This window comes from Delphinus delphis, chromosome 1 (genome assembly GCF_949987515.2).
Source record: "Delphinus delphis chromosome 1, mDelDel1.2, whole genome shotgun sequence".
Taxonomy (NCBI): Eukaryota; Metazoa; Chordata; class Mammalia; order Artiodactyla; family Delphinidae; genus Delphinus; species Delphinus delphis.
The window spans coordinates 175,517,671-175,535,799 of record NC_082683.1 but is presented as its reverse complement, the minus strand read 5'-3'; the positions used below and the strand labels follow the sequence as shown (position 1 = coordinate 175,535,799).

Below are 18,129 nucleotides of genomic sequence, written 5' to 3'. Positions count from 1 at the left end.
TCAGAAATTATTGTTATCAGCTGCTCTTAAAATGTTAATCATCGTACTATCACTTTTGTAGAAAGTTATAGGACTTGTGAAGTTCTGGAATCTGAAAACAGAGGTAGAAGAAATTAGAAAGAGTTACCACTTAAAGCCCTGACATTTAGATTACCAGGCTCAGTGGCCACTTCTGAGAAGGCACAGGTTTGTGCCAAACAGAGATTTAATACTGTAAACGTTCCTGTTTTTGTATTGTTAACAGGGCAAAGGTCTGCTAAGTACCACCTGCTTCTCAAACCAAAGCTTTATATCTGGTCTTTCTCAGACTACGCCATGGCTCACATAACTGCATATGTGCATTTTCTTAGTTCTTTCAATATCGTAGTTTAAAAATGCACTTGTCATAGACAAGCTGTAGTTGCATTCCGAAGCGAAAGACTGAAGAGTAATTTGGGGTGAAAGTGGCAAGAGGCCTATGAGATTGGAAGTTGCAAATGCATTAAAAAAAAAAAAAAAAAAAATCAGGTCCCTTCTTACCCCAAAGCAGACAGCAGCAGATATCAATTGTTTCTTCTCGTTCTCTTTTTTGGCACATTTCTCCTTTTCATTATTTTGATTTGGTGTGACGTCCGTACATGTCTAAGATATACAGCAGCTAAGTAAACACACAGCCTCACTTAAGGGAAGTTTCCATATAGGGCAGTGTGCTTTTTAAACTATATAAATATCAGATTAATTTGGGATTTGAGAAAAGCTAATGTTAGGATCTTATCCAAGATCCACACAGTTAATAGTTTTTTTTCTCTAAATTTGCAAGGCAAAAACGTAAAGAGAAAATGAAAAACTATGTTGACTCCTGAAAAAACATTGTTTTGCAAATGAGTTTAGCAAATTTAAATCATTTATATCTCTGCTTTTTTTTTTTTTTGCGGTATGCTGGCCTCTCACTGTTGTGGCCTCTCGCGTTGCAGAGCACAGGCTCTGGACGCGCAGGCCCAGCGGCCGTGGCTCACGGGCCCAGCCGCTCTGCGGCATGTAGGATCCTCCCGGACCGGGGCACGAACCCACGTCCCCTGCATCGGCAGGCGGACTCTCAACCACTGCACCACCAGGGAAGCCCTCTGCATGCATTTTTACTGAGGAGTTTGTGAATCGATCAATGAGCTAATTACTGAATCAATGATCAGTGGGCACTGAGTATCTTCCATGTCTAGAACTTTACTAGTTACTCCAAAAATTAAGTAGAATAAACCAAAATGGTCCAGTTATTGACCTTTTATTTGGAAGATAAGACAGACTCCCTTGGCAGGATTTCATAAAGGTGAAACTTGATCTGAGCCTTGAAAAATGAATAAAATCTAGGGAAAGAAAGGGCAGTTCTATGCAAGAGGAACAATTTGATCTCATAACAGGAGAAAAATAATATATCTCAGGAACAGTAAGAAAATCCAGCATTGAATGTTTCTGGTCAGTGGTGAGAAATGAGATTGGATGGGCAGCAAAAGGCCACATGGTGGAGAAGTTTTAGCCTTAGATATAGGAGTTTATCTTGAGTTGGGAGATTCCAGAGTTCATATATTTTGTGTGAGAAAGTCCATGTTCAGATGGTAGTCTAGGGAACCAATGAGAAACGGGACACGGGATCTGACCTATCAAGCTCTGGTCGAGAGGACCATGACAGTGGTGTGCTTGATGACGAGGCTGGTTGATGATCTTACAGAAATCAGTTTTTAAGGCAAATAAAGCATAGCTTTTAGTTGTGATTTTGAATCTCCAGCCTTTCTGTTTCTTTCCTTCTCAATAGATGACCATTTCTCCTGCTCTTTCACATCTCCCTTGCCCGGAGAAACTCTTCATAAATATTTGCCAAAAATAACTCATTGAAATGTCAATAGTTTTCAAATATACATCTCCATCAAAAATATCTGCCTACAATATCTGTTTATTTAGCTGTTGTATAGCATAGCACGATGCAAAATGCAATCCTGCTTTCCCCTTTCCCTTTATTTAAACTGTTTCTCCACCCTGATGCTCTCCACTTCATCCTTGCTAATCGACCCATTTTTTAAATCTGCTAAAAATTGCCACTTCACTTTGTTTCTTGATTCATTCCGTCTAAAGGGTCTTGCACTTCTCTTTTGATAATTAATCGCCAATCATGGCCCACCTCATGTTTTACTTTTGGAGCATTATTTCATCAGATACGTAATTGGTGCCTCCTAGAGGACCAATGTCTTACCATCCCCTGTGTGGTTGAGATCAGTGCTCTGCATAGATGTATAATTTGCTGTTAACTTATTGGGTTGGCCAAAAAGTTTGTTCGGTTTTAAGTAAAAATAAAAGACACATTTTTCATTTTCACCAAGAACTTTATTGCACAATGGATTCACTAACCGAACGAACTTTTTGGCCAACACAGTACATTGAATTATTTGGTGACAACGTCCTGGTTTAGGCAACATGGCATGTCTCATCTGGGCTATAACTGCAGTCTCCTAATTCATCTGCTTGACTCCAATTCATCCTTCATTTCCTTCATTTCCAGGTTATTTTGTACATTTGAGATTGGTATCCATCACCTCAGAATAAAATCCTAACCTTTCGTATTCAAGACTGTCCTCTATCACCTGGTTCTGGGCCATGCTTCTACACCCATCCCGCCTTTATCCTGCCAGGTACTCTGGTGATGCTGAATCATGGGCCCCCAATGGGTAGTATCAGGCTTTTGTTCAATGCTATTGCCATAGGCTAGTATGTACTCCTTACTCCTCTAGTGATTCCTTTCTTTTTCTTTAAGATGAAAAATTTTAATATACATATATCATTTACACAGACACATATAGGTAATATGTATACAAGTACATAATGTGTATACACTCACATAATTAAGGAAATTAACCATAGTGTTTGTAAAACATATAGAATAGAAAAACTACGATGTTCAACAGAGGAGAATTAATTATAATAAGCACATGTTACAGAACACTATGCAGTTCTTAAAAATAATGGTCTTCAATAATAGAGAGTCTGGAAAACATTAAAGATATAGTTTTAGATTTTAAAAGCGGGTCACGGGAGAAGCTTTTTGGAGCTGTTATTGTTGCCTCAAGCAATTCCAAGCTACTCCTTGGATCCGATGCCGAAATGTAGACCAAACCTCAACCTTGCCATTGACAAAAACACAGCCTCGTCACTCTGCAACCCCACAAGGTAAGAATCACTGCCAGAAATGATCAAATAATGTGGGCAAACAAACCCTCTACCAAAGACCTGTTTCCTATAAAATTTGGGGCGATCATTTTAAATCACCACGTTGAAACTCATGTATTGCCTCTCTGGGCTCACATGACAGATAATACACAATTCTAATTTTTTCAGTGGGACTGTATGAAATTACATTTTGAAATGCTTCTGAACTTAAAATATGTGGAAAATGAAATATTAGCAAAGTGAGTGGACTGTGGAGTCTAAGTGTACGAACTCCAACAAATGGGAACATTAAGTGATATTTATTTGTGGAGGTACGTGGTTTCTAAACTTAAATCTATTTCAGCTTGTTCTACACGAAAGAACATTGGAAAATACCACCTGAATAAAGTCTGTACTTTTAGCAGCCCTGAAACGGTCAGAACTCTTGCTTCTTGTTGCTCTAATCTGGCTTCTCCTTCTATTAAAGGTCAAAAGTTATAGAGAACATGCTTAGTAAGAGGTATTTTTTTTTGCCAAGAAAAAGCTCTGCAGATATTTTCAGATGTTTGAGGCAATGGGGCTTTTAAAACCTTGTCCTTAGTTCTTTGTGCATTGGTAGATACTTTCGCCAAAATTTAAGAGTTTTTAATATTCATGCATTCATTAGTGCAGCTGGCATTGTGTGCCCATCAAGGCGCTAGGTGTTGGGATCAGGCAGTGAGCAGAAAAAGACATGGAGTCCTTGAACTGTGACATCTGCAATCCAGGGGGAAAAGACAGAATTATTAATTATCATACAAATTAATGAGAATTCTATTTAGTGTGCTGAATTAGAGAAGCTGGTGCTATGAGAACATCTAAAAGGGGATCTGACCCAGGTAAGGAGGTCAGGGAAGGCTTCCCTGAGGAAGTGACGATTGCACCGATCTGTGAATGATGAGTAAGAGCTAAAATTGCATTCTATGCAGAGGGCCTATGATGCCCAAAGGTCCTATGGAACCAGTGGGCATGGCACCCACGGGGGAATAGAAGTAGGTCGGTGAGGCTGGCAGAGAGAGCTGGGGGACACGTGGTGGAGAATGGATGGAGTGGAAGAAGGGGGTCAAGCCCATGCAGGTGTTAGACTATATTAAGGATGATGCCTTTATCCTGATTGTTTGGGAAACCTGTCAGGGGTTTATAAGCAACAGGAGACAAGATCAGGTTTCTGGGTGGAGAGGCTTCCTAGAGTTAAAAAGCAGGGAACACACTGGAGGGGGGAAAAGTGAGTGAGGGTAGGTGAATTGAGAGTGTTGCGGTTGCCCGGGGAAGATGGTGGTACCTTTGATCAGCGTGGCGACAGAAAGCAGGCTGGAGAGAGACTTGAAGTAAAAATAGGACTTGGTGACAAATTGGATACGTGGCGTGACTCCTGGGTTTCTCTGTTGGCCAAAACCTGTCCAAGTTGAGGCTTGTGCAGACCTGACATATTTATTCTCCAAAGAAATCTCTTTCAGTGACCCTTCAGAATTTTTACTCTATCACTCTTGATGGAGCACCTGTTATGTATTGTTTTGGCTGCTGGTGACCCAGGAGTAGACTAGCTCAAGTCTCTCATGGAGCTTGTGCCTGTTGGTCCCAGAAAGTGGGGTGAAGGTGAAGTTCAGTGCAAGCACCAGGGAAACAGTTTAAACCAGGGGAGGTCAAGTTTTCTTCTGGCAAATCAGGATAAACGTTCTAAAAAGCGCTTTACACTTCCTAAAGCCCCTTACTACCTCACAGGAACCAGTGGGATAGGCAGGAAGGTGTGAATTAAGGAGCCAGGGCAGATTAGGACTCCCAAGGTCACAAAGGTGTGAGAAGTCAGTACACGGGCTCAGGTTTTCCAAGACGAGTGTTCGCCCTCCTCTTTCATTTCAAAATGAAAACCATCATCAAGAAGGTTGAAAAAGCAGCCTGCTGGAGAAGAGGATTCCTTGTCTAAGTAGCTGGTTTGGAAAATAACAGATTCAAGGCCTCTCTCTCAACCAGGGAAAGAGCACACTTCGAGGTGAAGTCTAAGCCACAAAAGCGTGCTTCTTACCTTCATCATTAGCTGCAGTAACATAACCAGATTCTTTTTTTAAAAAAAAATATTCATTTGGCTACACCAGGTCTTAGTCGCGGTGCTCGGGATCGATCTCATTGCCGCGTGCAGGATCTTTTAGTTGCGGCATGCGGCATCTAGTTCCCTGACCAGGGATCAGACCCTGGCCCCCTACATTGGGAGCATGGAGTCTTAACTGCTGGACCACCAGGGAAGTCTCCAGATTCTTTATTGGCCAAATGAAGGCTGGCAAATCAGGGAAATTCTGATTTTGTTCTGATCCATCACAGAAGTGAACAGTTTCAGGCGTGGATCTTGGAAGCTCATGCCATTACCCTGCGGGGGCACTTGGAAGCAAGGGAAGTAAAAAGGCCTGCTTTCCTCTTTATTTGGTTTCTTTCTTCATTTGAGCAGCTTAGTTATGTGAATAATTCTGGTGCTTTGTCTCTTACATCATTTTACTTCTCATATTTAGCTGATCTTTAATACTCATGAAAGGCTTTAAAGCCAATGTTGCCGTATTTTCAGTAACAAGCTTGATTTTTACAAGGTTATATTAGAAAGGTTGATCTCAGGGTGGCTCTAAAGATGTGACCTGACCTCCTTTGACCTACGAAAGCATTAGAGATGGGAGTTGATCTTCCCTGCAGCTGTAATTTCTCAGTTCCGAGGATTGTCAATCCTCACTAAACAGGCCCATCAACTGACACCTCTTCTTCACCAGAGAGGAGGTATTTCACCTTGTATCTGCCATATTCAGTTACCAGAAAAACCCACCCCAACCCACATCTGGACCAAATATTCAATAACATTATTTATCAAAATAAATTTATTAAAAGTATTCAAAGACCACTTCAAAGTTTAGCTGCCATCAGGACAGTTTTGGCACTCGTAATGGACATTGTCGTTTTCTACACAACAGCACTCATTCTATTACACACACCAATTGACAATTCAAACAGACTGTTTCAGTTTTAGAGTTACATGAGACAACAGTACTGATGATCTGTAGTCATAGGAACTTCAATACCCTTGCACACAGTAAACGTGTTACCTAGTACTAAAGAAACTACAGCTAAACCACTGTGTGGTAACAAGGACTGATTTAGGGAAAAATGTACAGCCAGCTCACTAAGGCCACATAACCCCAGACCTATTGATTGTAAATGCTTCTGGACCAATAGTGTTACATAGTTATCTTTCAGTCTCAAGCTCCTGCTTTTCCAACATGAGACACGCCACGTTTAGACCACGCTTTCCCTGTGCTCCATCAGTTACGGAAGCTGTCCCAGTACCAGCTTCTCCTAGACGGCTACTGGCTTCCTGATTCACTACCCAACTCTGAATCAATAGTTCTGAGTGATGTTTCCTGAACACCCAGGCTGAATTCAAGGTCAGTCTTTTTTGGCAGGTGACAGCCTTTCCCCTTAGGAAAAAAATGAAATGTCCTCGTTTCTGGGTTCCCTTTTTCATCTCAGGTAGCATGGGGCTCAGTGGTGATCTGTGGCTTTTTACACAAGTCCTGGTAGAATTCTGACTCCAAGAAACGGGGATAAGAGTTGTTCTCCATCAAGCTGTACACCCTTTTCTGGGCAGTTGTAAAGCAGCCACTTGTAGCCTCTTGTATGTTTTGGGCAATCAGAGTTTTGGTTTGAAAGTCTATGTTGATCTGAAATAAAACATAAAAAGTGGTTTATTCCATATTCAGAGTTAAGAGATTAATCTATTTAATATTTGAAAACAACAACAAAACAACTATAATGTGTGATTAGCTTCACCGGCCAAGTCACTGGAGAAATGTAATTAACCTCCCTGAAAGTAGAAGTAGGGGAAGAACATTTACCCCACTCCCCTTTTAATTTGAGGTCTCTTCAATTCTTTCCGTTTCACTTTGGTGCTGAGAATGTTTAAAACATGCTAAAACGAGGAACTTTTTTATCTCCCCTTACCTCTTTTGGAGCTTCTTTTTCTATGAAATCAGTATATATTTTCTTTGCTTTTGAGGACAGCTTTTGGGGTGACTTGGTTTTTTTGAAGTCTTCACAGGCCAGCCAGAATTCAATATTTTCTTCACAGAATTCAGATTTTAAAAAAGCCCTGAATGCAGCAAGACCATCTGGGGAGGGGGGGTGGGATGGGGGGAGAAAGAAAGCATGCATACAGTGAACTGAGTGACCAAATAACCCCTTCTGTTTTTTCCTAGAACTCCCACTCCCCTGGCCCCATATTTTATTATTTCTAAATGATAGCAATTTTCTACATTTCAGTCAACCTGTAACCCTCAGAATTTGGCTCTTTAAAGACTAAGATGCCAGTCAGCAAAACGCTTAAGTTGGCACACTACTACAAAAATATATAAATACTTAGCTTCGCTGTTAATTCAAATACTTATAGGGGAGCCATAAGTTCTCTGGGAATGACGTCTCTTGAAAACACTGTTTGCAATGGAAAACCTGACTCAACCTTAACAAAAAGCAACTGCCATTACAGTTTTGGGCTAATTTTTTTCCCACCTTGAGTGAAAAAGCCATGCATTTCCCTGGTTAATCACTGGGAAATAAAGGAGAAGAATACGCCTCATGTCATGGGGATTGTAAAGTAAAATTCCCCTTGAGCAAACTGCTCTCGCTGTGTGGACACAACGTTTCTAGAGTCTCCTGATACTTGAAATGGATCAAATTCAAGAGGTTAACTTACATTTACTGGCTAGCAGCTCATCAAATGCTTCTGACCACAGCTGGGCTTCCTCGGGAGAAGGCCTGCAAGAGAAGTTCTGCGTATTAGCTCAGGCACGTCAGTCAGAGGTTCCCTTTTCAGCTCAGCAGTGAGTTCATTCGCAAGTACAAGATTTTCAACTTACTTGGTGAAGGTTTGCTGTTTGCTTTTCTTGCTGGTTTTGGGCTTCCCAGGAGAGGAGGAATTTTGCAAGAAGTAGCTCAAACGGCTCTTCCAATCTTTCAATCTTAAAAAAAAGAAAAGAAAAAAAAGGATATTCACTTAGTGGCAACACTTGAAATCGCCAATGCAGCTGAAGGCATTTTTACCAAATAAAGTTGCCCCCTGTGGCTACAGACAAACGAAATAAGACAAAACAACTCTTCCTGTCAGTCTTACACCTTTAACATTTAAACCCAGCACCTATATACTAAACACACTCGTTTCATCCACTCATCTGAACATAATTACTAGTTTTAAAACTAAGGGTAGAACTACCTACAATTATAGGGTATTTTTATGACTCTAGTCTGCATAGTTCAAAAAGCAGATGTTATTTCTGGCCCACAGAAGGCAGCAGTTTGTCTGCAACGTTAATTACAATTCTGAGACATTTCACACTTGATGAAACCCACAGTGGAACTGCCCTGAACCAGCCTGTGCTCACTTCCCTTCTACCCTTCGAGCTGGAAGCTCTGGACCACCCTAGAAGCTGTGCATAATGAATGTATGTGTGTGAGATGGCCCGTCCTCCTCCCCCAACTACAACACTCATTTTAAGAACATGATGCAGAACAATTATTTGTTCCACATTCCTGAGTGGGTGAGATCTGCTATTCAATTAAAAAAAAGAAAGATTTTAAAAGAATATATTCGGAATCAGCAAAAAATATCTACATCGCAGCAGCCGTGTAAAGCTGATCAAAATTTACAATGCAACGTACGAATGCCGGGGACGCGTTTCGGCCGCAGGATTCCCTGAAGTCATTTTCGATGCAGGGGGACAAAAAGCCAACCAGCATCTACCACCGCCTCTGCATCAAGAATTTTCTGCAGTTTCTAAACTCTACCCGAGAGTCCTTCGCTCACGTCACAAAATAAATACCCACACAGGTTTAAACCTTACTTAACAAATTAACCTTTTCCACATTTTTTTTTTTCCTGCAGAGGTGCACGGTACCCAGTTCCAGGCGCAAATGTACCGCGTTTGCAGCCGCCCAGGACAGCTGGGTCTGCAGGGGTGGCGCAGGGGAGAGAAGAAAGCCTTACTCACAGGGTTCGCTTCATCTTCTCCCGCTTCTCCTCGCTCTTGGGGCCGGTGCCTGCGCTCTTGTCCATGGGTCCGCAGTCGTGCTGGACAGCCAGGAACATAGCACTAGGCATTATCGTTTTCTGACTGAGGCTACTGCTCCGGGTAGCGGGGCGGGCGGCGCCGTATTTATAAAAGAAGGAGACGCGGGGGCGGGGCCTGACGATGCCCCTCCCGCCTCCAGCGGACGCCGATTGGCCAGCTGCAGCCGGGCACGGGGGCGAGGTCAGCGCCCGTCTGCGCAGTCACGGCTGCCAGCGAAAGGTCTGGAAGCGAGGGAGCCGGTGACGTTTGCGGCCCCGGCGTCGTGCGCAGTCGGACCAAACGCGGCGACAGGCTCGGGCCGGTGTGGGAGCTGAGAAGTTTCCCGCCGAGTGGTCGCCAGACACCTCTGCCGAGTTGTGGCGGCCGGGCGGGGTCGCAGGGCCGTGGAGGCAGGGAGCCAGGTCGGCCGCAGGCCCGGCCGGGGCGCTCGCCCTCCCCGTCCTTTTCTCCATCCTCTCCCCTCCCCCACGCTCTGACCCCAAAGCGAGCGACGATTGCCCAGCAGGTAAAGGTTGCTTGCTGGGATCCCGAACGCAATTACCTTATTTTGAATTAGGATGTGTTTCCCCCTTTTTGGAGCGCACGCCCTCTCCCCACGCCTCCTTTCTTGGTATGCAAACTGAGACCGTGGGGAGACCCTCATCCGTTCCTCTTTGCGACTCCGTTTAATTTGCGGAAGGAAACCGTGAATGGGAGGAAAGGTGACAGTCCAGAGGCAGGTGGTGTGAGTGACTTCGCGTTCTGCCTGGGCGTCTCGTAGCACGTTTGGGGATGAACGTTAGTCAGGGAAGGGACAGGAGAAAGTGCTTTCACTGGGTGTGCAGTTTTGATCACCAGCAGGCACGTGGCTGGGTCTGTCCGTGGGGTTGCAGACTGTCCCTCAGGAGTCCTTGGCTGCCTGTCCTTCCAGAACAGAAAGAGAAATCACAGACTTCCTTACGATGAGATAGAGGGAAACACCAAGACCTCGCAGCTGTCATACACCCGAATCAGTGTAAGAGTGCAAGGATGCAAGATTTCCTCCTGAGTCATTCTTAGTTGCCTTAGAATTTGCCAGAACATTTAATTGGCAAAAAGGAGAGGTGGCGGTGGAGGGAGGGAGAAGTTAACAGCTTGCTTGAATAAGTTTAGTCTATGAAGTCTTCAAAAATCATCTTGCTGTAGCACGAGTTAAACGGTTTGATTGGTAAGGACAAGTAGATAATCTCAACTCCAAAATGATTTGATATCAGATAACATGATTAGAACCGTACGGTGGAATATTCTAGTGGTTTTCCCTCAAGCGTCTAAGTAGACAGCGAGATTAACAGCAAGGTATTAGACTGCAAATATTCTCTCTCCTTTGCATTAGAACTGTTAAAAGAAAATGGGGACTAGTTTACCATATTCTTATGATGAGCTGCCAGTAGTTGGAGCTCCCAGTTTGACTTGGAGAGTAAAACCTGCAATTATTACTAAAGAGGACAGCCATGTACTCACTTATGGAAAGGAAAATCATTTAGATTTCAGTAATAAATACTTGAAAGCATGTTTGTGAAATGTAAGAATATAATTTTTCTCAAGCCTATGCACTTCATCTCTGAAAGAACTTTGCATATTTCCTACAGCTATTTTCACTTTCTGATGATTCAGTACTTATTTATTAACTATGTGTAATATGCAGACACTTGCTTTTTCTTGCTAATTTAAACCTCAATATGTTTTTCACTTAGAACCTTGGATGGTAGAATTCACTCATAGTGGAAAAGACAGGAGTTCTGACTCAGAGGCAGCAAGGAGAGAGAGCTGGGCTTGTGTCAGGATACGTAGTTAGAGTCTCAGCTTCACCAGTAAATGCTAAGTAACTGCTGGGGCAGTCGCATCCCACCTCCCTGAGCACCAGTTTCTCATCTCTATTAAGAGTAATGAATGTGTTTTTCTTGCCAGCCTCACTGTATATTATGGGAATCTTTCGTGAAAGGCCTTTGCAAATTTTAAAGTACTATACAAAAGTTTGTTTTTTCTTTAAGATTTGCATGTGCGTGGAAGAAGGAAATATCTGGAAGCATAGCTATTCAAGGTAGAAAAATCATTAAAGGATTAATTCAGGGTTTATTAGGTTATAAATGTGTAAGTACTAGTAAAATTCAAGATAACGTCACAGCTTTGTGGAGTATCAAGCTCGTAACAGATACTTTATAAATGTTCCCTGGGTAAAAAACAAATAAGAAAATAAGTAAACTGTTTAGGATTTGAACTTTTTTAGAGATCTTCAAGCCAGAAAAGTTTAATCATCTCAATACATTCATGACAGTGAATGTATGTCGTGAATGTATATGTATATCCATGTAAGTAGCTGGTTTAAATATAGACTATTCCAGATGTTTCTTGTCAGTTTTTAATATAACTATTTGCTTTTTTTGCAAACCATTTCCGAATGACAACTGAAGTTAAGGCAGGCAGACGTACATTTAAAGCGAAAACTGCAGTGTTGACTTCCCTTTTTTGCTGTTGTTGGGAGTGTCTTTTAGGTAAATGGGATTGCTTAATATGAAGATGACACATGCTTTCCATTTTGCGTTGGAGGCAGAAACAATGCAGTAGGATGTAAATACTGCACAGCAAAACCTCAGTTGAGAGTGGCTTGATGAACTACACATACATTTCCCATGTTGAGTCTACCGTGCCCTCTACTGGAGAGGCTGTCTGCTGAGCGCGTTAGTGGTGGAAGCTTGCAGGGTGGTCCTTGAACTTTTTGTATCTAAAAAAATTTAAGTTACAGAAGAAGGCAAACAAAAAATACAAGTTTTTAGTAACACCAAAAGGAGATTACCGAAAGCAAAAGTGTCCCCTGCCATACTTCTCTCTTCCGCACCCACTGTATGCTATTTATTAATAAGAACTATTATTATCTGAAAATATTTATACATAATAACTTTCATACTTGTGCTTTAGAAATTTAGGAAACAGGATATATGCTTTAAAAGAAAAGGATCATTCTGTGTATTACTCTGTGTTTTACTTTTTTGGTCAGTAAGATATCTTAGTTCCTAAATTTGTAAAAGCTGTAAACCTGTTGCTTACCTCATGAAATCTTAAATTGGTGAGAAGTTTAAAAAAAGGAAAAAAATTAGGAAATTAAGTGCCCTGTGTCAAACGGTGTGATGAGTAATTGGAAATAATGAAAACTTTTAGTATCCATATTGTTTAGTGTATTTGAGGAAGTGTGACACCTGTCTTCTCATTTTGTTTGTCTTTTTTGTCCTTTTTTTCTTTTTGGTCTTATTCTCATTTAACTTTAATTGGTGGAATATTCTTTTAACAGACGGAACATATGACCCACAATGAATGAATTTATGATCCCACAGGATTATGTACTCTAGTCTTCACTCCTAATATGGTCTGAGATTTAAAATTCATAATTGCTCTTTTTCGTAGAAGGTAATTTTCATACCTAGGAGTTGTTAAGAGAGAAAGTGTTTTTGTCAGGAATGAATCAGAGTTTCAACCAAATACTTGACATGTATTATAGAGGAGTTAACGATTTTACTAGTCCTTGTATTGGTAATTTCAGTAAGAGCACTTCCATGGCTCTGCCTTAAATTCACCCATCGTATGAAGTATGTCATACTTCAGATGCAGGCAGGGCCTACTTAAATTTAATAATTCCCTCTTAAATTTAATAATTCCCTCTTACTAAGTAAAGCACCTGGATTCTCTTTGGAAACTGACAACAGGAGGATTACAGATTTTTTTTTTCTTCCTGAATAAAAATCCTAATGTATATTGAAATACCTCTAGTAGGTTCCTGTAGTTAAAGAACACTTAGTATGAAGTCTAGGTTTGGGGGAACATTTCCAGTATCTGCCTCTTGCCGCTCTCTTCTGTGACAGTGGGCCACATGGAATCTCAGGGGAGAGTAGGCGATTAGAAACACTTTCTGATGAAATAAGTTACATAGATGGCATATTACCTTATTAACTGCAGTAAAACTAGGGGTTTCTTTCCTGGCATTTGTTCTCCTGGGATTTTAATTTCTGTGCACAGAATTTTGTCAAATCATGAAAATGTCAAGTGTCTATTGATTACTGTTTTGAAATCTTGGGATATTGGCATTGTAATATACAAGATTTCAAAGGTCTATATGATATCAGTTGCAGAGAATCTTTTTTTTTTTTTTAAGTGTGAAGAAAGGCTTCTTTTCATCTAGTAAATAAGGAATCCATTTGTACTGGTATTTCCAGCTTGCTGACTCTTCTTATGTAGGGAGTATTAATTCATTTTAGACACTGGCTTTCAAAGGTCTTTGATCCATGGACTACTTCGCAAGAACCTAAAACCTCATGGATTTTCTCTCCCAAACACATTTTTTTAAACCAACAAAAATTCCCAGATCTTAACCGAATTAACTGATAAAAGAGCAATGCTTTCAAGGAGATGCCAGTAGGCCCTGACCCAACTGCCTCGTTATAAATGTTCAAGTCCTCAATGCTGAGCTCACGTCCACAGCTTCAAAAGACGCAGTACTTTTGCCTTTATTTTCATAAATTATCCTTAGCAGAGCAGGATGTTTGGAGGTTTTGTCCATAATTGGGATATTTGCTTTTAGTTCCCAGTTCCTGGCATTATTTTAGTTATGAGCCCAGGCAAATTGCTTAGCCTTCTCGTGCCTAGGCTTCATATCTTGAGGGTGGAAGTAATTATAGCAGCCTTCCTTTGCGAGGAAGTGAAAAGAAAACATTGCGGGGACTGCATGAGTGTCTGGGTTGATGATAGCTCATAGTGCCCAGACCCAGTGTTCAGCAGAACTTTGTAGTGGGACTAGTTTCTTCCAGAGGTCTCTTTTTCCCATTTTGTTGTTGCTTTCCTAGCACCCACTATTTGCTGCTACTCTTAGGGTGGCAGGTCTTCCATTCAGGTGGAAGGGTTGAATCAGAAGGCCCTGAGTATCTACCAGTCCGAGGAGTACCAGGGCAAGTTCTGGCTTGCTTCAGTGTAGGACACACTGTGTTAAGGATGGGGGTGGCCAGTGGAGGGCTCTTCTGTCTGTGGTCCTGTCCCTGGGAGGATGCATCTGCTCTCCACCAGGCTCTAGGCCCTGGACTCTGCCATCACTGCCTGCTGCCACTGCTTTCTGGGTGTCTGTTCATCCATGGGGTTCCCTGGTGCTCCCTTTTTGCTCTTCCAAATGCTCCATTGGGAACATCAGGGATGTAAGGTTACTTTTGGAAATGTTGTAAGTTCTTCCTGAAAAATGTTCTGGAAATGTCTAGCTCTTCACATGCTGACATTTCCATCTACTGATATTTTGAAAGAATTCTCCGCTATCTTCACTAGGTGAATTCTCTCTACATTAGATATTTGGTGAAAATTCATTTATTTTTCTCAGCGCAGTGTAGGAAGGATGTTAAGTTGCCTCTGGTGGTTCTCCCTGTTCCTCTCTAAGTACATTCCCCTCTCCCCCCTACCGTCCCCCTTTCTGATCATAGCGAAGCTTATTTGGAGACTTACAGACTTTCAGTGCTTCAATTATTTTATCTCTTTCAGTTAATGCAGTGTACATTTGGTTTCACATTCTTCAAGAGTTTTTAAATAAATTTTAAAATAAACCTAGTGAAGGTGAGCATAGTCACCTGGCCTAGCCAAGCCTAGATCAGCCGTGTTTAACCCAGCAACATGAGTCAGTTTCATCAAAACTGCTTTGAATTCATCTTATTAGAAGTCTTCATTTTCTGATATGTTTGTTTATATCTAGTTTCAAGGTTCTGCATCCATGTTGCCTTCTTCATGAACTGCAGACTGATCTCTCATCTTGAGTAATAATCTTTCTTAATCATTTAGAACTTGTTCCAGATGCAGTAGAATTTTAGGTTTATTTATTTATTTATTGGCTGTGTTGGGTCTTCGTTGCTGTGCGCGGGCTTTCTCTAGGTGCGGGGAGCGGGGGCTACTCTGCGTTGCAGCGCGAGGGCTTCTTATTGCGGTGGCTTCTCGTTGCAGAGCACGGGCTCTAGGCACTCGGGCTTCAGTAGTTGTGGCTTGTGGGCTCAGTAGTTGTGGCTCGCGGGCTCTAGAGCGCAGGCTCAGTAGTTGTGGTGCACGGGCTTAGTTGATCCGCGGCATGTGGGGTCTTCCAGGACCAGGGCTCGAACCCGTGTCCCATGCATTGGCAGGTGGATTCTTAACCACTGAGCCACAAGGGAAGCCCCCTAGGTTTTTTTTTTTTTCTGATTAATAAGTTTGCTCACTCTTCCTGTCCGTTCTTTAGCTTCTTGTGAAAGCAGTTATATACTTCCCCGAAGATGGGAATTGTCATCTGAAGCATCTTTTTAGTGCTGTCTGAAGTTGTTCTTTGATTTTCTGGTGCACTTTAAAGGCTGTTTTGTTTGTAGTTACTTATATTGCATGGGTTTTGCTGAATTTTTCAAAGACTGCATATTTCTTGAATGTCAACTTGTTCTAAATGCTTAGATATCTTTTTGCTAAGTTCTTTTGTAAAGGTCTGTATTTTAAGCCTAAGCAAGGAGTTGGAGATTCCACCTCCTTATTATTGGCCTCCAGTTTTTCTATTGCTGATAGTTTGTTCTTGAGTCTGGCCTCCATTAAAGTTGGTTCACGTCCTTCAAATTCCTTTTTTTTTTTTTTTTTTTTTTGCGGTACGCGGGCCTCTCACTGTCGTGGCCTCTCCCGTTGCGGAGCACAGGCTCCGGACGCGCAGGCTCAGCGGCCATGGCTCACGGGCCCAGCCGCTTCGTGGCATGTGGGATCCTCCCGGACCGGGGCACGAACCCGCATCCCCTGCATCACCAGGCAGACTCTCAACCACTACTCCACCAGGGAAGCCCCAAATTCTTTTTGAATTAGGTTAAACTTGACAAAATTTTGATGTCTTTTCTCCAGAAGGGCAGGAACTTCAGTAGCTAGTTCTCTGTCTTTATTTGCGTAAGATAGGCTTTAATTATTAAAAATCTGACTGACTATAAATAACACCATCTCCCACAGTAATCCATGGGCTCTAGGTCTAGGTTAATGTTCCCTAGCAGGGCGGACGCTGGCTGGTACAGCGTGTCCAGAACCAGGGCAGCACAGAGCATCGTGGCCATGAGCAGACCCCCTAGGCTATTCTGAGCCAATGCAGGTTACCAGGACTCTGATGGCCGCACAGAGTGTAGACAACACCTGCAAGCGTGTGCCCGGAACCAGTCCTGTGTCTGGTAACTAGGGTAGACCTCAATGCAGGGGAAGTAGAGGGGACAAGTACAATAAATTATTGGCTAATACTTCTTTTTCTCTTGACTACCTTTTTATTCTGTGGCCCTGGAGGTCTTCCATTGCCCAACAGGCCAGAGAAGACTTCCTGCTCTCAGAGCCCCTGCACGTCAGGATGGCCTTGAGCATATGTGGGAAAGGATGGGGGACAGATTATGGAGGACACTAGAGAGGCTTCAACTTCACCAATTTCACCTTTGAAAAATAAGAAATAAATAATTGGAATTTTAAAAAGTTTTCACTCCTCAAGAATGTGCAGTCCAACTGTGACCAAAGAAAACATGATGTTTTCAAACTCTTGCAGGTGGTAAAACGTTTGATGATACAGAAGCCCTTCAGGGTGCTTCTGTTCAGAATGATCATCTCTGGAGGTATTAGATGTTGGATGCAGCTTTTCCTCCCAGAAGTTGACCCTTAGGCCGTGGGACATCCAAGCTTTGTCTGGCTCACTTAACAGCTCAGTCTTTTTGGCGATGAGCCTGCAGGTTGGCTGGGAGTTCACTGGCTTTGCCTGGGCTGGGCATTTCACCTGCCCTGGCTGGGCTCACTTATACGGCTTGGAGTAGGCTAGAGATTGGTCAGTCAGGCTCGGCGAGGCTGGGTGGCTCTGCAGGTCTTGGCTGGATTTCTCCTGTGTCTTGAGCTCAGCGGATACAGGCTGGTATTGCTCAGTGCCTGGCTCTGCCCCTTGAATCTCTCATCCTTGTCTTGTAATCTGTGGTAAAACCTGGTCTGTCATTCCCATGGTAATGGCAGAGCACAAAACAGCCAGTGTTTTGGCTGTGAGAGCAGTTGTCCAATTTGCATTTTTAAAAATTCACCCTGACTGTGAGATGTCGGCATTTCATTTGGTGGCCTTTTCTCTTCTCGGAGACATGATCCTGAGGGAGACTGTAGGTTTTCCGGAATTGGGATATGGAGTAGAAGTTGATCTAGTCACCCATTTCTTCTCTTTCTGTGGCTTGGCTCACAGGTCACTGTGAAGTTGGGACGCGTGAGTTGGCAGAGATGAACTCTTACTGCAGTGGACACCAACCCAGAGACGGCTAAACGAGCATTCCCGAAGTCCTGCACTCCGCTGACCAGGTGAGGAGAAACTCCTCGCAGCATACACTGTCCAATGGGAATAACGACGGCTTGGGTGTCAAAGACACTGATTCAGCAGGACCAAATGCTGAGTAACTGCAGGATTCCAGGGAAGCCTCTTCATATTTGCAGGTCTTCATTTTTCTCTCTCTGAAGAGCAGGAAATATGTGAGTAAACTCCATATTTTGAATCTGGTGGGGCTCAAGCTGGTGTGAAAAGTTCATCTTTGGCAGGACTGAGACAGTTTTTTTCTAAGAGTGCTAATTTTTTTTTTAACATATTGTAGAGTTTTCTTGAAAGAATAAATCAACATTTATGTCAAGGTACAAGGAATTATGCTCTGAGTCATTCTTCGTGCTGTCTTTCCAAAAGGTGATAAGCCTTTAATTCTTGTCCTGAAACACCCTGCTGCAGCTGAGAGCTACAGAATTTCAGTCAGCTTGTCAATTTGTTCTTTGTCTTCTCTTTTCCACCTCTGGGAGACCCTGG

The 18,129-nt window shown here is 42.5% G+C and overlaps 1 protein-coding gene and 1 long non-coding RNA gene across 2 annotated transcripts in view; one reads left to right on the top strand and one right to left on the bottom strand.

Moving 5' to 3' along the window:
• Nucleotides 1–6,039: 6,039 nt before the first annotated feature.
• RGS2 (regulator of G protein signaling 2) lies at nucleotides 6,040–9,358 on the bottom strand. Its single transcript, XM_059998412.1, has 5 exons — nucleotides 9,225–9,358; nucleotides 8,097–8,198; nucleotides 7,934–7,995; nucleotides 7,186–7,352; nucleotides 6,040–6,905 (listed from the first exon to the last, which is right to left on the bottom strand). Exons 1-5 carry the CDS (start codon nucleotides 9,332–9,334, stop codon nucleotides 6,711–6,713), a joined length of 636 nt encoding a protein of 211 aa, XP_059854395.1. The 5' UTR covers nucleotides 9,335–9,358; the 3' UTR covers nucleotides 6,040–6,710.
• A 174-nt stretch (nucleotides 9,359–9,532) lies between these two features.
• Nucleotides 9,533–18,129, top strand: part of LOC132424945 (uncharacterized) — a 38,480-nt gene continuing 29,883 nt past the window's right edge. Inside the window, exons 1-2 of the long non-coding RNA XR_009519309.1 lie at nucleotides 9,533–9,810; nucleotides 17,527–17,639. This is a non-coding gene — a long non-coding RNA (uncharacterized lncRNA). The remainder of the gene's footprint in view (nucleotides 9,811–17,526; nucleotides 17,640–18,129) is intronic.

Bases quoted from the DNA above. Each gene is read 5' to 3' on its own strand.
- RGS2 (XM_059998412.1), bottom strand. From the start codon at position 9,334: ATGCCTAGTGCTATGTTCCTGGCTGTCCAGCACGACTGCGGACCCATG. The intron at 7,353-7,933 runs GTAAGTTAACCT...CCCCCTCCCCAG, and splicing joins TGAGCTGCTAGCCAGTAAAT to ATGGTCTTGCTGCATTCAGG. The intron at 6,906-7,185 runs GTAAGGGGAGAT...GTTTTATTTCAG, and splicing joins AAAAAGAAGCTCCAAAAGAG to ATCAACATAGACTTTCAAAC.